This window comes from Hemicordylus capensis, chromosome 3 (assembly GCF_027244095.1).
Source record: "Hemicordylus capensis ecotype Gifberg chromosome 3, rHemCap1.1.pri, whole genome shotgun sequence".
Lineage (NCBI taxonomy): Eukaryota > Metazoa > Chordata > Lepidosauria > Squamata > Cordylidae > Hemicordylus > Hemicordylus capensis.
This window is the reverse complement of record NC_069659.1, coordinates 50,259,235-50,280,790: the sequence shown is the minus strand read 5'-3', so window position 1 is coordinate 50,280,790 and position 21,556 is coordinate 50,259,235. Positions and strand designations below refer to the sequence as shown.

The following is a 21,556-nucleotide window of genomic DNA, read 5'->3' as shown; positions in this document are numbered from 1 at the left end:
GACGTTCAGCCTGTCTAATATTGCTGTAGGTTTTTAAACTTTTTCAAGTTTTCTCAGCAATGTTGCCCTGGCTATGCATCACATGAAGAATAATTTAATGGGATTGACTGACTGACTGATTGATTGATTGATTAAGTGCCATTAAGTCGGTGTCGACTCCTAGCGACCACATCGATAGATTATCTCCAGGATGATCTGTCTTCAACTTGACCTTTAAGGTCTCTCAGTGGTGCATTCATTGCTGTCGTAATCAAGTCCATCCATCTTGCTGCTGGCCATCCTCTTCTTCTCTTGCCTTCCACTTTTCTCAGCATTACGGACTTCTCAAGGGAGCTGAGTCTTCACATAATGTGTCTGAAGCATGATAGTTTGAGCCTGGTCATTTGTGCCTTGAGTGAAAATTCTGGATTGATTTGTTCTATGATCCATTTGTTTGTTTTCTTGGCTGGTATCCTCAAAAGTCTTCTCCAGCACCAAAGTTAATGGGATAGTTAACAGGATAATTTAATGGGATAGTTAACAGCAAATGAATGCTCTTACTATAGGAACCCCTGATCCAATTCATGACTGAAATAGCTTTAAAAGGTCCTGTAATATTTACCAATTTGTGACAAGAATTTTTTTTCTTTTGAACTCTTTCAAGATTAGGAACTGTAATTCATAATTTGTAACCTAATGAATATATTTAACTTCCGTGCAGTCTTAATATTTTAAGTCACCCCTTGCCCATCTTGAATGTTCTTTACAATCCAGGAAAACTTTACGAGACTCCAGTGCATATTACTGAGAAAGAGAGAGAACACTTTCTCTTGGAAATGCAAAGAGGCTTTTAAGTTACTTTCAAGTATTTTCATTAAATACAAGAGTCATGCTTCATTTGCACTAAGGTATCTAAGGGTGGACTGCCTGTCTCTGTAATGCTGATATGCCTGACAGTTATGATGCAGACATTTCTGCTGTTGTTTGATTTTTATTTTCTAACAACAGAGCTGTTGTAAGTCTTCAGTTTTTAAAAATAGATCTGAGTACTGTGTAGCAAAGAGAGGTCGTTTCATTTTCAGGAATGCATATTTGATCCCCAGGAATGTCCTGAAAAACAACAGCAAGTCTGTAGAAAACACTGGTCTTCAGTTTTGGGGTTTTGTCTGCAACACTGTGGTTAAGCCTAGTGTTTGAAGGTGATGCAGTAGACTCTCACTTGTTTCCTTCAGCTTTATAGTGCAACATCTGTTTCTGAAGCCTCTTGGTTGAGTCTCAAATTGAGGGAAATGCAACAATGTGCCTTTTGGGTTATGAAGATGTAAGGCCTATATACCATGGGTTTTTAAGCTCAGGTCCCCAGATGTTGTTGGGCTACCACTCCCATCATCCCCAGCCACAGTGGCTTGACCATTGTGGCTGTGGATGATGGGAGCTTTGGGGCTATGGATGATGGGACATTGGGACATGCTTCCTAATGAAATTAGAGCCTCCCTTTCTCTGGATGTTTTTAAGAAGGAACTGAAAACATACCTGTTTAATCAGGCTTTTAGTTTATAGTTCTAAAGTTTTAGAGTTTTTATCCATATTCTAAACTGTTTTAATTATGCTGATGATATAATTGGGGTGTTTTTAGATTGTGAACCACCCAGGGACTTGTGTATGGAGTTGTATAAAAATGTGTTAAATAAATAAAATCTGGGGACTCACGTTTGAGAACCCCTGCCCTACATCATTTCTTGGAAGTAGATGTGATTACACAGGCCCTTGCCTTTCCACTTAACGAGAACTAAAATTATGCATAAATACAAGTATATATTATATAAGTGAGAGGAAAAATGCTTGGACACCCAGAATTGCTATAGAAAATACGACTATCACTAGCATTTCTTTATACCTTCCATTTGCCTGATCAGTCATCTGGAGGGCATGTTTGTGCAGTGTGAATTTTAACGGAAGAGCACAAATCTGTGTGTGACATATAGTTCACCACTAAATAGGGAAGCTTTTGCAGGCAGGTAGGCCATGTGCTGATTGTAACAGCCAGGCTGTTAATAAGAGTATTTCCAAACAAGAGAGCTAAAGCAGTTGTTTAAATGAGAATGTAAAATCTACTTTGGCCAAAATGTTTATTCACATTATAAAAACTTACTTTCCACATTCTACCTGAAGTATATGCAGTGTTAATATAAAAAGCAGGAGAGAGGTATAATATTAAACTCTTCTCCTTCTCTAAACTTTTCCTGGGTTTAAATTGTTATCTGCAACCACTTGGACATCAGTCAGCAAGTCAGTCTCCATTTTCCAGCTGATCTGTTTGCTTTAAGCAAACTGGTTAAAAGCTTTCACAATTGTTGGGAAAAATCAAAATCCACAGACAGAGGTATTTCAGGCAGCCCTTTTGGTAACAGTGAGAATAATGTATTACTGCATTCCTACTTTTTTCAAGGTCTTACCTATAATTTACAAAAATTCAGAACTGGAATGAACAAAATAAAGCCAATAGATTTCATAATCATATTTTTTTCTAAATGCAGTAAAATCATATCCCTGCTTTTGCAGTTTGGAATGGTGTTCTTGGGAAGACCCATTCTTTACAGAAAAGAGGACTACTTGAAGTAGCTGGAGCTATAAAATGTGGCACAGGACGATCTCCATTGGCATATCTAGGTTATGGATGCTACTGTGGCCTGGGAGGAAAAGGCTGGCCTAGGGACAAAACAGACTGGTAAGAGCATGTTCTTTGCTCGGTTGTCATGCTTATCTTTCCCTAAGTTTTTCAGCTGAATCCATCCCACTCTGTTGAATGCCCTTTAAATGGCAGGTTTATCTATGGATAGGAGCAACTGTGGGAAACCATACGTTGGCAGCTCAAAGCAGCAAAAAATTCACATAGTGGTGAACAGCAAGTGGTGGGCGATGTGATGAGATCAGAATGAAACCTTCCTCTATTATACTGGATGAAATTGCCATGTTGCTAAATTGAGAATGCAATGCAAGAAAAGGTATGCTGCTGTGCCCTCATTTAACTTGCTTTGAAACCACTGTAATCTCATTAGGGATTGATTCAATTAAATTCTCATTCTCCAGATACTGAAAGATCACAGCCAAGATTTTGGTTACTCTTTAGCACTGCTTCTTTAGGGCTTATCTGTGTGGAATGTCCCTGAACCCCATAAGCTTTTTTTCCTTGAGGGTATGAATATGTACAACAGAACACAATTACCCTCAAAGGATTCCCCCAAAATCACAAGTCTTTTCTGTGCCTGATCTCAACACAAAGGTCCTTCCGGAGGCATAGAATCAATGTTGGCACTACAGAAACACCAAAGCCACAGTCTCTTGTCTTCCCCAAAATAATGGTTCTCACAAAAATAAGAGAAAACTTCTGAGCCAAGCTGTTGAGAGCATCCTGCCCTATAATTCCTCTAAACTGGGCTCACAGTTCTCAACAGTAACTCCAGAAATAAAAGTAGTTAAAGAAAAAAAAAACCAAGCAAGCAAAAACAAGAAACAAAAACCTCACAGAACATGTGGGTTTGTGAGATGTACCTTCATAAGGGCCACATGCACACTAGGGTTTCATTGGCACAACAGGTAGCATTGATAGTGACATGCCGATTCTTGTGCCAACAAAATGCCTTCCTGTTCTTGGATGGTGCCAGCTGCTCTGGGTGTCCCTTGCTGAAAGAAAGTACCAGAGGGCTGGGAAACAAACTCAGGCAGAAGCTTACTATTATTGTACCTTCTCCAGTATAGGCGATACATTGCCCAGCCCAGATCTCACAGGTCATGTGCACAGGGCTGAGGATTTTCAAAAGTGCCATATTTGTTAACAAACGGACTCTTGTGGATAAAATATATACATAGTTTGTAATATTCTGTGTAGTTCATTCTGAACATTTTAGATACATGCAAATAATACACAAATTGGACAACCGATCACCAGTGTTCTCTCTAATTTTTTTTCATCTGTGCAGAAGGAATTTTGTTCTGGGCAGCAATATCAAGGCAGTGTGTGCGCACGTGCATTCAGAATGAGGCCTTCCTGATTCAACCTGAGCAGGATCTAAAATTGCATGAGCGGGCATCAAAAAATGTGTGAACGTGCGCACACACGCATGTCTTAGAGGGAACACTGCCTATCACATTCCCTCTCCTATTCTTCTTTTCCCCACACTCAAAACACTTCTGTTCTTGCTAGATCAGCTTATGAGTTAGAAATTCAGTCACATGACCATGGGCTTGGTGGCTGCTGCAGATCCACTTGAAAAGCTGCGCAGATCATCTCTCTGTCTGCAGTAAGCTAGTCATGTGCAGGTGTCACAATGCAAATAGACTGTGGTTTCAGCATGCCCTCAAATCGCCCTCAATGTGAGCTAGCAATGGTGGCACTTATACATGACCAGCTTACCACAGGCAGGAAGCTAATGCACACAAGTCTTTCAATTGGATTTTCAGCAGCTACCACACACTCAGTGGTTATACTGCTTGGCTCTGACTGCAGCTGTGTTTCACCCAGTCAGTTTCACACAATGCACGTTCATAAAACATAGAACAGGAAGAGAAAACCAAACCATTCCTGGCAGATTTTAGTCACTTCTTCTTTCAGCGTCAGGTTCACTGATTTTTATCTTTGGTGTGCCACTTATACAAAGAAACTACCAGTGGTGTTTTATCTTTGAATGCAAAATAGGTGTTTCCAGTAGCAATAGAAATGCACATGGTGGTACCTGCCTATCTATAACCACACAAATGTGGAAGTTCAGAGACTGGTGCAGAATATCTCCCCTGCTCACTTTGCTGAACTTTACTCTCCTCACCCCCCCCCACAAAAAAATAAAAAATATCATGCCTAATAGCCCATATTTTCAATCTCCAAAACATTTTCTCTCTCTCCTCTACACAGTGTACTATCCCTCAAAACTTTAAGTGAGGAGTTGCTTCTCTATTCCTGAGACTGAAGTACAGGTATCAGATGCAAAGAAATGTTGTGGGTTTCTTCAGTGTTCTGATGATCACTTATCCCACATGTGCGGAGGCCCCACATGTGCAGAGGAGAAGCAAGATAGTATGCTGCAGAACCCTACAGGAAACATCTTCAGATGATCCATAATAATGATTTACCATGCTCTGGGATCTCCCTGACACGTGTGCAGAATCACTCCTAAGCAACCCTAGGGCTATGATTACCTGCAAAATCCTGGTATACCATAAGCATTTCTGGGAAGATATTCATGCTCATAGAACTAAAGCATCTGTGATGTTTAAAGTTTTTTTAGCTGTGATGAGCTCAGTCTTTCTTTAGTGAATATCAGATAGAGGGCCTTTGTGCATTAGGACTATGGCAGGAGGTGTCAGGGGCTTTAACCCTATTCCCTGCATTGTTCTTATCTGCATTGGCCCCCAATCTGGCTGCTATTTAACCTGACAAGAAATTCCCATTTGTGCCAAACAGAGATGCGTCAACCAGGACCTCCCAAGTCAAGGTACAGTAACAGACAAAGTAGTAGTAAAGTATTGCCTATGTCACTTTCAATAAACAGCTCTACAAACACATTCTGGAGCCACCTTATTTGCAACCAGTAGGGTTACTCAGAGCAAGCCATTAAAAGAAGACTGGTTGTATTTTCATGGATAATACTCTAGTAGTTGCTGTGTTTTTACCTAATGAATTATTCCAGAGGACTAATTACTTTTAAAAACTCTCATAACTTCTTGGACATTCTCCACATCAATAAAAGTATATATGCCACAGAGTTGGAGAGCTTCCTGTGTAGAGCAGAAAGACCAGCTGTGCAACTAAACCTAGAATTTTCTAGAATTTACTTCTGGATTGTCACATGTCTGTTGCTGTATCCTGGAAAGACCCTAAGAAATGTTTGCAGAATATAACAAGTACAAATCCATCTCTGTTGATGAAAGGTGCTGCCACGTGCATGATTGTTGCTATGGTTTAGCAGAGGATCAAGGCTGTAATCCTAAGACATGGAGATATAAATGGACCTGTAAGCACAATACTGTGGTATGTGGTAAGGAAACAACTTTAATTTCATTGTAGAGTGCAGATGTGTTTTATTCACTTTATCTTGGGGGTGAGGGTGTACTCTAAAAGGGAAGCTTTACTTCCTGAGTAAATTGGCATCACCTGTTAACTGGACAAAGCCATTTAAACTTTGAACAAAGTGCCATTTAAAGTGATGGCTCTCTTATATTTTATAAGAGACGAGCAACTGTCTATTCTTTTCAGCATAGCATCCCACCCACTGGCTATTACTGGTGTACCCCTTCTGTTGCTTTTTAGATTGTTGTGAGCCCTTTCAGAATAGGAACCATCTCCCCCGCCCCTTTCTTTGCTATGTAAGGCCCTATGGACAATACTCCAACCCAGCAGCCCAAAACTCACGGGGGAAGCCATGGCCTCACATGCTTCCCTGCAGTGAATAAGTGATTATTTCTTCCACTTCCCAGATTCTTCTTCTGCTACCCAGAGGTGTGCAGAATGTGCTGTTCTTTGCCTCCTGCGCCCCTACTCTTTCCACAATCTACCACTCACCATCCCAGAGAGGCATCTCTTCCATTCCCCGCTTGCCTTACTCAGTAGTATACTGGCACCACTGCACTGCTTTCCTCTCCTCCTGCCTCTGCTTTTTTAAAAAAGTCAGAGGGGAAAGATGAAGGAAGAAGTAGAGTGCTGGACTAGAGCAGTACTCTATGTTAGCCCAGCACTCTACAGTCTTGCTCCACACTTCCTTTTGTTCTATTCCCCTCTGGCTTTTGAAAATGACAGTGGATGGGATGGAGGAGAAAAGTGGTGGCAGCTGGTATGCTGATGCCAGGTGAAGTCTGAGGGAGATAGCAAGCCAGAAGAGGCAGCCAATAAGCAATCCATCATGGTCGCAAATCCCAGCCTCCTTAGTTGGCAAGCTGAGGAGAGAGAGAAATTCCTGGAACGTGGCATATAAATATTCTTAATAATCTGAGGAGGGGCATAATTTCAGATGTCAAGTAGAGGAGGGGAAGATTCACTGCAAGAGTCAAAGGCCTGCTTTTGTATATATGCAAGTTTAAATTGAAAGCGGGGAGCAATGTGTTTAAATTGAAGGGGGAAAAGCAATGTGCAAACCACATTTGTTGTGGTTACTTTTTTCAATACTTAATGAAAACCAGAATTATGTAAGCTAGAATACCATGTGGTCTGAAATTTAGGTTCCCTCAATGAGATTTATGCTTCTTGGGTTCCAAGACAAATTTGTAGAGTCAAGACCAAGAGGAAATTTATGCTTGAAAATGCAGACTAATGACAGAGATTAGGAAATAATAAAAGATCACAAACTGCAGTGGTGTCTCATAGATCTTTTTCAGATGGTGACTTTACCATGACTTTACTTTGGGAGGGAGGGTGGGTGTGCATTCACATAGTGGCCAGATTTACCCCAAAGTCAGTGCGATATTTCAGAGAGCACTTTACACACAATTTGGGTTTTCCTCTCCATATTGGAACTGAGCCCAATTTATGTCCAGAGCAAACAAAAAAAAATCCTCTTTTTGCAGCAGAGTGTCTGTTATGCCCCAAACTTGCAGTAAAGCCTCATCATGGTAAACCCATGGTAAAGCCTGCTGTGTGAAAAGCTTTGTGCATGTGTATGCATAGAGGTCATAGAACACAAGGAATACAAGAATTACATTTTATTTATTTATTTATTTATTTATTTATTTTTATTAAAACATTTTTATACCGCCCAAAACTTACGTCTCTGGGCGGTTTACAACAGAATAAAAACAAAGTAAAACATTCCTTAAGACAAAAATGGGGGAGGGGGGGAAACACACACATATACCCCTAATATACATTAAGGAACAGATTAAAAGGCAAATATTAATGTTTTAATCACACTGTCTGAAATTAAGAAAAGACATGAAGACTTCTTTAAAAAAATTAATGCTGAATGTTATGACTTATTATTACTTAGTTTTTACCTTGCTTTCTGGTTAAATCATGGTCCCCAAACTGGCTATATTGAACAACAAATTCCAGAAATAAACCAGCATTATCAATTGGTTGTTAGCTCTTCCCTTCTGATGCTCTACTCAGCTTTAAGCATTCATCCTGTCTTTATCTTTTTCAGATTCAACATTAGACAGATGTCAAAAAATAATGTGCCAGTGTGACCGAGAAGCAACCAAATGTTGGAGATCTGCCACTTTTAACCAACGCTATATCTTCTGGCCAAATTTTCTGTGTGGCCAAACCTATCCCACATGCAGTTTTAAAATTAATAGGTATTAAGGGAGAAATATGGAGCTTTTATGTGTTTCTTATTATTTTAAGATTTTCACTAGTCTGATGAAGATAGCTTTTGGATTGTTTGTGTATCTTCTTAGTGCCTGAAATTGCAAATTAATAATGACCCCAGGACTTCATGGTTGAATAAGGCCATAGGTTTCTTCTGATATCATATCACTGAAAATGTGCATTACTGAAATGATTTTGAAATGTCACATTTTGATCTTTTTAGAAAGCAGTGCTCATGATCAATTCACAGAGCCACTATGCATGGTTGGCCACTTTTTTAGGCCTGTATGGAGTCAAAATCGACTTGACGGCACACTTTACCTTTATATGACACGGCAGTTGTGGCAAAACGTGTGTGTTATGTGCCCAGACCATGATTCCGTCTGCTTTAGAAAAGCAAGACATGCCAAAATTGTAATCCACTCTCGTAACACACAGTTCTCAATGTCTGCTCAAAAAGCAGAACTATGTGAACTGACCTTCAATTTGTACAAGAACTGTGTTGTGAATTGACCCTCAGTGTTTCCGCTGCTGCTTAAAGTATCAAAACAGTCCCCATACTCACTTGAACTGTGGGAGGGATACTCTTTCTGGTTTAAAATCATTTCTCTAAGGACCAAAGACCTAAACATTCTATCTGAAAGTTAAGTTGCTATATGGTGAAGTGGAACCTTCAAAGGATTTAAATTATTGTAGTCCCTAACTGTAGATTCTTCAGTCCATGCCTCTGTTCATATCTGAAAGGCACTGCCAGATCAGCACTCCTGCCTGCCATCTTGCAGAATATGTGAGATATTTTTTTTGTCCCCAAACATTTGCTGCTCTATCTCAGACTGTGGGAATGTCTGGATATGTCCTTTATGTAGGATCTTGCTCTAGGAAAGTATCTTTGTCCATAGTAGTATTTTGAATAGATAAACTATAGCAAACTCCTACTATTGTACTTATGAAGATATTTCTTTTCAGAGACATGAGTTTTTCTCGAAACACTTTCCCACATAAGCAAACTTCTTGTTACTTATTTACTCTCCACCATGTTTATTCCCTTCCACAATAACAATCCTTCGTTTCTTCATTTTAAAAGAAAGCACACAGACCAAGCAGATAGGAACATAGGAAGCTGCCATATACTGAGTCAGACCATTGGTCTATCTAGCTCAGTATTGTCTTCACAGACTGGCAGCAGCTTCTCCAAGGTTGCAGGCAGGAGCCTCTCTCAGCCCTATCTTGGAGAAGCCAGGGAGGAAACTTGGAACCTAGTTGCTCAGAGTGGCTCCATCTCTTAAGGGGAATATTTTACAGTGCTCACACATGTAGTCTCCCATTCATATGCAACCAGGGCAGACCCTTCTTAGCTAAGCAAACAAGTCATGCTTGCTACCAGAAGACCAGCTCTCCTCCCACGTTTTTTTCTGAAAGAAAGGAAGGATGTGTATATATCCTTCCATGGATATATTTGAAGTTAACATGTTAGGCTGTAGTTTCAAAATTCATAATACAATATTTTTTATTTTTTCTATTTTTATTTATTAACATATTTTTATACCGCCCAAAACTTATGTCTCTGGGCGGTTTATGATAAACATAGGAACATAGGAAGCTGCCATATACTGAGTCAGACCATTGGTCTATCTAGCTCAGTATTGTCTTCACAGACTGGCAGTGGCTTCTCCAAGATTGCAGGCAGGAATCTCTCTCAGCTGTTCAATAAAAAAATCTTGTCCTATTAAAAAATAATAATCTTGTCCTATCTCGGAGAAGCCAGGGAGGGAACTTGGAACGTTCTTCTCTTCCCAGAGTGCCTCCATCCCCTGAGGGGAATATCTTACAGTGCTTATACTTCTAGTCTCCCATTCATAGGCAACCAGGGCAGACCCTGCTTAGCTAAGGGAACAAGTTATGCTTGCTACCACAAGACCAGCTCTCCTTAGATACACAGTGCTATTAGAACAAAGGATGTGCCGGATGCATCTTGCAAAGCTTCTTTATACTTGGAAGTTCAGTCCCTGTACAGTGACCATATTGGGGAACATAATTAGTAAATGATAGGACAGAAGTAGAAAGAGGTTACAATTACAATTGGTCTTCAGAGAGTTGTTACTGCCAGAAAACAGGGAGTTTTCCTTAAGAATAGTCAGGCAGGTTGTCTGCACACTGGCTTCTTATGGCTAGAGAAGATATCAAAATGTTAAATTCTGTTTTCCCTCTCTTAATGTACTGATTGACAATCAATTTTTTGACACAGAAGTGAGAGTGATTTTGCAAAGGTCTTCAATAATCATAAAGCTAATTCATACATTATATTTTCCCATCATTAAATCACCTTATAAGTGACCTATCCTCCCTGAAAATGTAGTATGTAGGGTTGGAGTACAGTTGAAGATATCATCCAACAATCTGCTTACTGGAGATCTGCCTCTGAATTCATAGCTTGGTGGGATATTGATATCCAAATATATACTCAAGTGTGTAAGAATCCACCAGTTGATAGCAGAGTTGTACATTACTCACAAATGCAGGTAATAAAATTCTGCTGGCAGCTCTGATTAGGAAATACATCCTACGAGAAGGGTGATTTGGAGTGGATAAATGGTACAGTGGCGCTTAAGCCTGCCTCTAGCAGCTGCAGCTACCTGCCCCCCCCCCGCCCACTCACTACTCCAGATATGTGTTTGCAAGCTATAATTCAAATGTAAACGTATACTGGTTAGAATGTCCATTGGATTTATCTTCTGCAGTCCAGCCCAAATTAATAACTGTTGCATATCATAATCTATGGACAAGAAGATCAAATGTTCTTTTAATTATTGTATGGAAAAGCAATCTGTGGCTGTGAGAATTTATTTTACAATACACAGCCTCCCCTCCATTTTGTAATTTAGCTTTAGCATGTTGCAGGTAAAGTAAACTGTGCCGACGAGTCGGTTTCGACTCCGAGCGACCACAGAACCCCATGGTTGTCTTTGGTAGAATATAGGAGGAGTTTGCCATTGCCTCCTCCCGTGCAGTATAAGATGATGATGCCTTTCAGCATCTTCCTATATTGCTGCTGCTCAATATAAGCATCAGCGGGGATTTGAACCAGCAACCTCATGCTTGCTAGGCAAGTCATTTCTCACTGTGCCATTAGGTGGCTTATGTTGCAAGTACTCAGTGCATAAAAAAGACAAGCCTCTATTTGGACCAAAATATCTGAATCAGCACAAACATCCTGAGTCCTTCCACCCACACTTAGCTTCACACAATAGTTTGGTGAACACTTTTATAGAACATGGATTCAAACCAGTGTGGTAGCATTTCATCTATGGATAAATCCATTTATTTTTCATATATTTATTTTATGAATAACTTGGAAAGTGTTGTCTCTTTATGATTGATTGATTTGATTTGATTTGATTTGATTTGATTTGATTTGATTTGATTTGATTTGTATACCGCCCTTCCAAAATGGCTCAGGGCGGTTCACAACATGATAAAAACAATTAAAACGTTAACAATTAAAATCAAACTATTAAAACACAATAAAACCAATTAAACAGCTAAAAACCCTGGAAATCAGGCAACAATTTAAAACAATTAGTCAATCTTTTAAAACCTTGGAAGTCCAGGCCAAACAGATAGGTTTTAAGGGCTCTCCTGAAGGACAGTAATGATCTCAAATTACGAATTTCTGCAAGGAGTGCATTCCACAGTCTAGGAGCAGCTACAGAGAAGGTCCACCTCTGCGTCGCCACCAGATGAACTGGTGGCAACTGGAGACAGACCTCCTCAGATGACCTTAACATGCGATGGGGATCATGCAGAAGAAGGCGCTCTCTAAGATAACTTGGACCTAAGGCATTCAGGGCTTTAAAGGTCATAACCAGTACTTCGTATTTATCCTGGAAACATATCGGCAGCCAGTGTAACTGTTTCAAGACAGGCATAATATGGTCTCTCTGGGTTGCACCAGAGACCAACCTGGCTGCCGCATTCTGAACTAAATGAAGTTTCCAGACTACGTACAAAGGAAGCCCCACATAGATCACATTGCAGTAGTCAAGCCTGGAGGTTACCAGCTGATGCACCACTGTTTTGAGGTCAACCTCTTCAAGGAATAGGCGCAGCTGTCGAATCATCCGAAGCTGATAGAAAGCACTCCTGGCCATGGCCTCCACCTGAGATACCAGGGTGAGGCCTGGGTCCAGGAGTACTCCCAAGCTGCACACTTGCTCCTTCTGTGGGAACATGACCCCATCCAGCACAGGAAGATCTAACACCCCTCAGATTCTAAGCTCCCACAATGAGCACCTCCATCTTGCTTGGATTCAGCTTCAATTTGTTATCCCTCATCCAGTCCATTACTGCCTGTAGGCAGGCATTTAGAGAATGACTGCCATTTCCTGAAGATGAAAAGGAGAAGTAGATTTGGGTGTCATCAGCATACTGATAACACCCAGTACCAAATCTCCTGAGGACTTCACCCAGCGGTTTCATGTAGATATTAAAAAGCATTGGTGACAGAATGGAGCCCTGAGGAACTCCATATAACAACTCCCGTTTTGAGGAGCAACTGTCACCAAGCTCCACCATCTGGAATCTACCTGAGAGATAGGAGCGGAACCACTGCATGCAGTGCCCCCTATCCCCAACTCCCCCAGACGATCCAGAAGGATACCATGGTTGATGGTATCGAACGCTGCTGAGAGATCTAGAAGAACCAGCAGAGTCACACTCCCTCTGTCGATTCCCAGGTAAAGGTCATCCATCAGGCTGACCAAGGCTGTCTCAACCCCATAGCCAGCTCTAAAGCCAGTTTGAAATGGGTCTAGATAATCAGTTTCCTCCAAGACTGCCTGGAGCTGGTCAGCCACCACTCTCTCAATCACCTTGCCCAACCAAGGGAGATTGGAGATTGGCCTGTAATTGTTCATCGGAAAGGGATCCAGAGAAGGCTTCTTTAGGAGTGGTCTAACCAATGCCTCCTTCAAGCAAGAATGCACCCTACCCTCCCTCAGCGATTCATTTATGATATTAACTAGGCCATCTCCAACAATCTCCTTGCTAGAGAGAAGCAGCCAAGTCAGGCAAGGATCCAGAGAACAGGTGGTAGGCCGCACCACCCCAAGCAGCTTGTCCACATCCTCAGGAGTCACAGATCGAAACTGATCCAATCTAATACTGCAAGAGGGATTGCTGGACACCTCCTCCATAGACCCTGCAAAAATAGTGGAGTCCAAGTCGGCCCAAATACAGGAGATCTAGTTCACAAAAAAACCATTGAAGGCATCACAGCAGAACGACCCCGGGGTCTGATTTAAGGTGGAAGGAGCAGAAATCAAACTCCTCACAACCCGGGATAGCTCTGCTGAGCACAAACCTGCAGCTGCAATGCGCGCAGACCAAAAACTCTTTTTTGCCGCACGCACCGCCACCGCATAAGTCCTCAAATGGGTCACATGCTGTATCTTGTCAGAGTTCTCCTCCAAACCGAGTTCTCCTCCACTTGCGCTCTAGTCACCAACCAACCGCTTCAGCCCCCACAACTCCTTAGTATACCAGGGGGCCATTTTTTAAGCAGGTCGGAAGGGATGCTTAGGAGCAATCATGTCTACTGACCTGATGAGTTCCCTGTTCCAGGTTCCCACCAGGGCATCGACAGAATCACCGGCCACACCAAAGTCAAAATCCTCCAAGGCCTTTTGAAATTCCACTGGGTTCAGCAGCCTTTTTGGACGGACCATACTAATAGGTCCACCACCCCTGAAGGGGTGGATTGTGGCTGTGAGACCAACATTAAACAGGTAGTGGTCCATCCATGACAATGGGAAAACCACAGGATGTTGCACCCACGGAACACCCCCCTGATCCGAACAAAAGACCAAATTGAGTGTGTGGCCGGCAACATGAGTTGGTTCAGAAACTAATTGGGATAGGCCCATAGTTGTCATGGCCACTATGAACTCCTGAGCCGCACCAGACAAGCCAGCCCCAAAGTGGATATTGAAGTCCCCCAGCACTAAAAGTCTAGGAGACTCCAACATCAACTCCGCGACCAGCTCCGTCAGCTCAGTTAGGGAGTCGGTTGGGCAGCGAGGTGGACGGTACACCAACAGAATCCCCAATCTATCCCTAGTTCCCAGCCACAAAAATATGCACTCAGTATAAGTCAGCTGTCTAACAGGGGCCCTGGTAAGGGAAATGGTATTCTTATGGACCACAGCCACTGCACCCCACCCCACCCCCGCCGCCCACTTCCCCTAGCCTGCTCCATGACAGAGTAAGCTGGTGGGAGAAGCTGAGCCCACACAGGACCACTCGCCTCCCCCAATCAGGTCTTGGTTATACATGCCAGGTCAGCTCCCTCATCCACAATCAAATCGTGGACAATTTAGGTCTTATTCTGAACTGACCTGGCAGTACAAAGGAGCAAGGCTAGACTCTATGGGTCATTGGAGCTGCTCCCCAAGGCCTGAGAGTTGACAAAGCAGTTGGAAGTGGAAACAGTTACTAAATTACTGATTTCCCTTCCCCTGTAACGGCCAGCTGCTCTGCCAGCGCCAATTCTTCTATTCTCCACCACAACAGTAACAGCTGCCCCAGAACTGCCAGGTGCACTCCCAGAACCACCTCCCCCAACAGAGCCCAAACACATATCTGCAAAAGGCATGGCACAACCCAACCCCCCAGCCCTCAGTCCCACCCTCGAAGGCCCAGCCCAGTCTTTAAACATTTCTTTTTAGCATATGTGCTTCAAGAACACTAAAACCAATTTTTAATTATATGTTTAGAGAAAGCATAAAGAAAAACAAAACGGTCAATTAGGTTTTTTATGGCCTCTCTAAACATATAATTAAAATATTTGTCAGTCAGAAAACTACATAACCTTTGGTGTTTTCTTTGTCCATGGTATCCAAGTTATTCTGTGCTGAAAGAAAAAGAAGAAAGTGAATGAATGACAATGTGGAAAAAATGACTAAATAATATAGCTCAACTAAGTAATAATATAGCTCAACAAAATGTTTTACAAACTAAAATTTCACAGAAAATTTTATTTCACATGAAGACAATTACTCAGAGTAGTCCCACTGAAATTAAAAAGGCACAGATAAGGCCGCTTTGATTGCTAGGTGGGAAATAATGTGGGATGGCCTTGAAGACAGATCATGGCAGCAGGCTCCATACTCCAGTCTTCTAAAGTCCTCTAGTTTTCATTCGGATTTTAAAGTTGTCCACTATCCCATTGTTTTCAGTGTAGAGTTTCCTTCCAAGTTAATATGTTTAGGATTGCAGGCTTAGTCTGCAATGGCATGCCACTATTGAAATCCTTAGTATTTGATGCACTTTCAGCTTTTTCCTTGTACAGTCTGTTTCAACAGCCTTGTATTCCTAATTAATAGAACAACCAGATTTCTGGGCTTTTCATTCAATGTTTGTGGTTTGATACAGATTTGTCAGACAATCAAGGACTATCAAGGTTCCTGAACACTGATTGATACACAACCAAATTGCATTAAGTTTGACATTTATTTTCCACTACACCATTTTTTGCATAAAAAATCCTCCAAGTTAGAGCAGAAGGTTACATTATGAACTGTGAACCACACATGCCTCTAGAAGTGTATTATGAAATAGACCAAGCATACATTGGCTACTGGCATAGTGAAAATATATTTGTCTAGTGTTTCAAAACTGCCCGACTAGTAGCTCCCTGTTATAATATTGACAGATAGATGGTCACAACAGCAATTGTGTAGCTCAGAGAAAATAAAAAAGGGGATATGGAAGACATTCACACCTGTAAATTATTTCCAACAAACCTCCTTTTCATAATAGAACAGCATACCAAGAGCAATTCAAGCTTATTCCTACATGTGCTGTTATACACAAGTAAAATATAATCAGAATATAAGGCACAAAGCTTTGCTTCTATTATTGGACATATCAGAACTGCCCATCATTTTAGTCCCTGTTCTCTCTGAAAGGCTTAAAATGTTAATATATTAAAAACCATATGCATACTACAAATCTGCGTAGCATTTATAAAACACATATAATTCCACCAAATGAGTCAGAATTCCACAGTCTCCACCACACCTTTTTGGGTTGCTGCTTTAGTACATGGAAGACTCTTCTTCAGCTGAGGAGTTAAAACTTTAATTAGAACTATCACGTAGATAACAGCTGCCACTCCTCCGATGCATGTTCCAATGGAATCTTCTATACCAAAGAATCCTGGGGGAAAAGGCACAGAGTTTTCAGAAATTACATACGCATGGAGTGCCTGTGTATTATGAGTAGAGGTAAAACAGCATTCTATCCTATTATTTCACTCAATACTCCATCCCTGAGTCTTCTGCTTAGAAGACTCTTTAATGACACCTACAGCCCAGCCAGGCTCACTCCTCAGTGTGCTAAATCTGAAAAGCAAAAGGTAAAGGTGGCAGAGCAGAAGAGTGAAGTGTGGAGGAGAGGAAAGTGGTGAGCTAGAGCATCTCCTCTATTCTACCCCTTTCCTCCTTTTCAAAGCTAGCATGCAAAAGATAAAGAGGTGTGGCAATAACTCTGCCCCACCCCCTGAAAACCCAGTGCCTCTGTTTGTCTTGTTATGAGGCCACCTCTGATAGTGATGCACAAGACGCCAAAGCAGGGGTGTATCTAGGGGTAGGGCAGGCAGGGCACGTGCCCCGGGCGCCACTTGAAGGGGGGGCGCCATTTTGTAAAATTAATTTTTTTTAAAAAATGGCTGCCAAAAACAAAATGGCCACCATGCATGCTCAAATGCCCTCTGTGAGGCCCTAGGTCATGCCAGGCTTTGCAGAGGCCATTTGAGTATGCACAGTGGCCATTTTGTTTTCAGTGGCCTTAAAAAAAAGATTATTTTTAAAAACGGCTACTGCACATGCTCAAATGGTCCCTGCGAGGCCCTAGAGGCCAGAGGAGTGAGGGGGAACCTTTGCAACCCCCCCCCCAGCCTTTAGGAAGCCCCCAAAGGGCTACAGGTAAAAATAATAATAATAATAATATAATATAAGACACTGTACACATATTCAGATTGGCACTATGTACAGAGAATCAGGGCTTGTGAATACTGAGCTTACACTTATGAGCTAGGATTGTATTCATTTGCTCTTACTTTGCTTCTTGTAATAAGTGAGTTAAATGTGATGTCTTGCTAATATGGCTATTAATGGTGAGTTTGTCTTTGAATCAGTGTGAGATCCTTAATATTAAGGTCCACTGGGAGTTTCTTGCTCTCTTTCTCTCATTTTAACTGTCTTTCTGAAAGACTAGAATATATTCCAAGCAGTGACACTGTTTACTCTGCATATCCTTTAATTATTTTCAGAGTATCTGGGAAAAGTCAAATTCTCCATTGATTTTTAAAACTTATGTAATGGTGATGCTACAATGCATAGTAGAGAATTAGACGGGCACTTCTGTTTAGTTTTCCAAGTACACCTCCACATTGTATTTGGGTATTTCATGAGCCCCCGCATACTGAAATTCATCATTTTCCAGCATTTTTTGGTCTGGCTAAGTCCACTGCTAAATAGTTTTTGAAATATTAAAAGATTAATGAGCTTGACTTGTATTTTTCAGCTGATATTATGGTAAAGTTATCTCAAAGATGTGTGTCAGATGCTTGGACAGGGGGCGCAATTTCAGTGTTTGCCCTAGGTGCTATTTTCCCTAGATACGCCTCTGCGCCAAAGTATCGAATAATCATGTATTTATCCTAGATACAATACTTAAACTAGTTTAATCATAATTCCTTCTCCACAGGAAATCTCGAGAACAATCGTTCTGTGAAAATAGAGGTCTTTATCAGAGAAGTCACATCCAGCTACAATTCCCAAGATTATTTGGGTGAAATTCTGCAGTATAAAACTGAAATCCATTTGTAGTGAAGAAGATATGCCCTGAGATTTGCTAATGCATCAGCCAACATTTTTGTGAACAATGTAATACACCAAGCTTTCTCAGTCAAGGACCAGCTCTAGGCCTCAGCTCCATTTTCTACTTGAACCTCAGAAAGAAAGTACAAAATGACAGAACATTACCTAGTCCTCTCATGATCCTGAGCTTCGTGCCATCACCCGTCACCGTTTTTCCACTAGAAATAATCACCTGGCAAAAATAAATGCCATGATCATTGGCTGTCACATTTAGGATTGTCAGAGATGCGTCGCCTTCAGAAATGTTCCCTACTATGAAAGCTCTGGTGAAATTTGCCAGGACAGTGACATTGTTCTCCATGAAGTCCCTCTGCCCTTTTTCATTCACTGTGTACCACTTCACAGTTAACTTATTCAAAGGTAGGCCATGGGAAATGTGGAAATGGCATCCAAAGGCCACAGTTTCACCTTCTTTAGTGTACTTTATGCTTGGAGTCTGGGACACAAATAGATGCAATGGGACAAGAGTTGTTCTCCCTGTGTGAAGTCTTATAGTGGGGGTAGTAGCAGTGGTGGTCAAATTGCTTGAGACGGCCACATTCTCCTTTGCTGCATTTCCAACACCAGCATAAACAACTACAGAGGAAGAGAGAAAGATGAGTGTGAGACTGGAAAGAAGGTAACAACTCTCTAGAGCAGGCCTGCACAACATGCGGCCCGGGGGGCGGATGCGGCCCGCGAGGCCTTTCTTCCTGGCCCCCGGGGCTATTTCCCCTTCCTCCCCCTGCTGCTTAAACCCCCCCCCCCCAATTCCAGCCGCTGTGGGGCTGAGGAGATGGGTGCGGGTGTTCTTCTTACCCTCCCCCACGGCAGCGGCAGCGCATAGCAGCAGAAACCAGAGCGACACTCGGGCCTGCCATTTTGCCCAGCGTTGCTTCCCAACTGCAAGGTGCGCCTGCACAGTTAAGTCTCTCTCTCTCTCTCTCTCTCTCTCTCTCACACACACACACTGCTCCATTCTCTCTCTCTCTCTCTCTCTCTCTCACACACACACACACACACACACACTGCTCCATTCTCTCTCTCTCTCTCTCTCTCACACACACACACACACACTGCTCCATTCTCTCTCTCTGTCTCTCTCTCTCTGTCTCTCTCTCTCTCTCTCTCACACACACACACACACACACACTGCTCCATTCTCTCTCTCTCTCTCTCTCTCTCTCTCTCTCTCTCTCTCTCACACACACACACACACACACACACACACTGCTCCATTCTCTCTCTCTCTCTCTCTCACACACACACACACACACACTGCTCCATTCTCTCTCTCTCTCTGTCTCTCTCTCTCTCTCACACACACACACACACACTGCTCCATTCTCTCTCTCTCTCTCTCTCTCTCACACACACACACACTGCTCCATTCTCTCTCTCTGTCTCTCTCTCTCTGTCTCTCTCTCTCTCTCTCTCTCACACACACACACACACACACACACTGCTCCATTCTCTCTCTCTCTCTCTCTCTCTCTCTCTCTCTCTCACACACACACACACACACACACTGCTCCATTCTCTCTCTCTCTCTCTCTCTCACACACACACACACACACTGCTCCATTCTCTCTCTCTCTCTGTCTCTCTCTCTCTCTCACACACACACACACACACTGCTCCATTCTCTCTCTCTCTCTCTCTCTCACACACACACACACACACACACACACACACACAGTGCTCCATTCTCTCTCTCTCTCTCTCTCTCTCTCTCTCAAGCCAAGCCTCCTGCTGCATCCTTTCCATCTTTCTTTCCCCTTCTCCCTTCTTTTCCAAAATTATGAGAAGAAGTTCTCTTCCATGTTTTGTATGATGATTTGGCAGAGGTGGAAAGGAAGAACAATGCATTTTATTATGTATTTTGTACAGATTGTATAATATTTATATTATTAGAATGAATTTTAATTCAACTTATTTCATATTAATTTAAATCAATCTTGTCTGCCAGAACATCAAAAGTTAAATATTGATTAAATTCATTTTTAATTCATTTTTAATTCATTTCTCTTTAATTTGGTTGATTGGTTGATTGGTTGATATTAAGTGTTACTCTAATAATCAGCACCCTAGGAATTGACCTCGGCCCCCATGAACCAAGTCACGGTTGGTTTCGGCCCGCCAGGTCATTTGAGTTGTGCAGGCCTGCTCTAGAGGCTGCTGAGATTCTGAGGATGGAGAAACTGGATTTTTGATTATTTTTTTTAGAGGACAATGTAAATTCCAGAGTCCAATGGATTAGGGCATCATCCCCAACCACAATAAATTAGGAGTTGTAAATTGGGAGTTGTAGTTCAGCAACATACCACGGGTTGGGAACCCCTACATTAGGGAAAGGAGAAAATGAAAGGTTGTGCAGGCAATGGTTTACACTGTAAATCCTTGGCTGAGATAATATTTTCAGTTGCTCAAATCTAATTCATTCTGTGGCATTGGGGTATGTGCCAGGGTTCACTGAGACTCCCACACAGAGGAGACCCCCTCATAAGACGAAGGGGAGCCTGCCTCCAAGGACAGCTCGGGGGGGGGGCGGGGGGGGCGAGTGGAACATAGGAACATAGGCAGCAAGTCTGGCCTGAAAATCCAGGAAAGGGTCAGGGCTCTTGCTGGCTATGTAACATCATCAGTTGGAACCAGCCTTTTGCTGGTTCAAGGGCTCCCTTTGTGACCTTGTGCCTCCAGTTGCCTCATTCGACCCAGGTACAGACAGTATGCCAGGATAGGAAAAGAATAGAAGAAATATGCAGACAACATTTCAAATTACATTGCTGTTTTTTCCTCCACATAGATGGAATGTGTAGATGGCAGATCAGCAGAGTTGCTAACAAGTACAAATATTAACATGCAGCCAAGAGCGGTGTGAATTTGCAGAGATCATCAGATGTGCACTGGTAGTGCCTTCTGCTCATAATAGCCACATCACACAATTTTTTCACTCATATATACGTGTTTTCTGTGCAGAGGGGAAAAAATACAGTACATCATGTGAAAAAGACAGAGGTCCTTAAAGTAATATATGAGTCAGCCCTTTCGGCTGTTCTTTGCAGCAGCACTTCTTTTGCTTTTACTTTAGAAAAGGAGTTCCAAACTTTGGGTCCCCAGACATCATTGGCATTAGTAGCCAATGAGCACCATTCCAGGTCGGGGGGGGCAATGAGGGCGGGGGAATACAGTTTTAAACTCTGGCAAACTTACCCACCATTGCTATTGATGGTGGGTAAGTTCACCAGAGTTTAAAGTTGTATTCCTCCACGCTCAGTGCCTCCCCTGGGATCATCTCCAGCAGGGGATGATCTCCAGCAGGGGAACCCGGGCCGCACCCAATCGGGGCTGCGAGCGCGGCCCC

General features: G+C 42.2%; 2 protein-coding genes across 12 annotated transcripts in view; one reads left to right on the top strand and one right to left on the bottom strand.

Moving 5' to 3' along the window:
- LOC128349506 (phospholipase A2-like) overlaps positions 1-20,203 on the top strand; it is a 32,863-nt gene extending 12,660 nt beyond the window's left edge. For all 6 annotated transcript variants that reach the window (XM_053305908.1, XM_053305909.1, XM_053305905.1 and 3 more), the window contains 4 exons: positions 2,542-2,707; positions 5,905-6,011; positions 8,109-8,262; positions 18,041-20,203. In XM_053305908.1, coding sequence (XP_053161883.1) covers positions 2,542-2,707; positions 5,905-6,011; positions 8,109-8,262; positions 18,041-18,128 — 515 coding nt within the window. In that variant the 3' untranslated portion in view covers positions 18,129-20,203. The remainder of the gene's footprint in view (positions 1-2,541; positions 2,708-5,904; positions 6,012-8,108; positions 8,263-18,040) is intronic.
- Positions 1-21,556, bottom strand: part of LOC128349505 (uncharacterized) — a 99,597-nt gene that overhangs the window by 60,919 nt on the left and 17,122 nt on the right. Inside the window, exons 2-6 of one of the 6 annotated variants that reach the window (XM_053305903.1) lie at positions 20,975-21,163; positions 18,319-18,789; positions 16,352-16,489; positions 15,141-15,182; positions 7,662-10,443 (exon numbers count right to left, since the gene is read on the bottom strand). In XM_053305903.1, coding sequence (XP_053161878.1) covers positions 10,400-10,443; positions 15,141-15,182; positions 16,352-16,489; positions 18,319-18,789; positions 20,975-20,996 — 717 coding nt within the window. In that variant the 5' untranslated portion in view covers positions 20,997-21,163 and the 3' untranslated portion in view covers positions 7,662-10,399. Of the gene's footprint in view, positions 1-7,661; positions 10,444-11,566; positions 15,183-16,351; positions 16,490-18,318; positions 18,790-19,011; positions 19,624-20,974; positions 21,164-21,556 lie in introns of those variants that run through there. The other 5 variants (XM_053305898.1, XM_053305901.1, XM_053305899.1 and 2 more) reach the window with 5 other exon arrangements.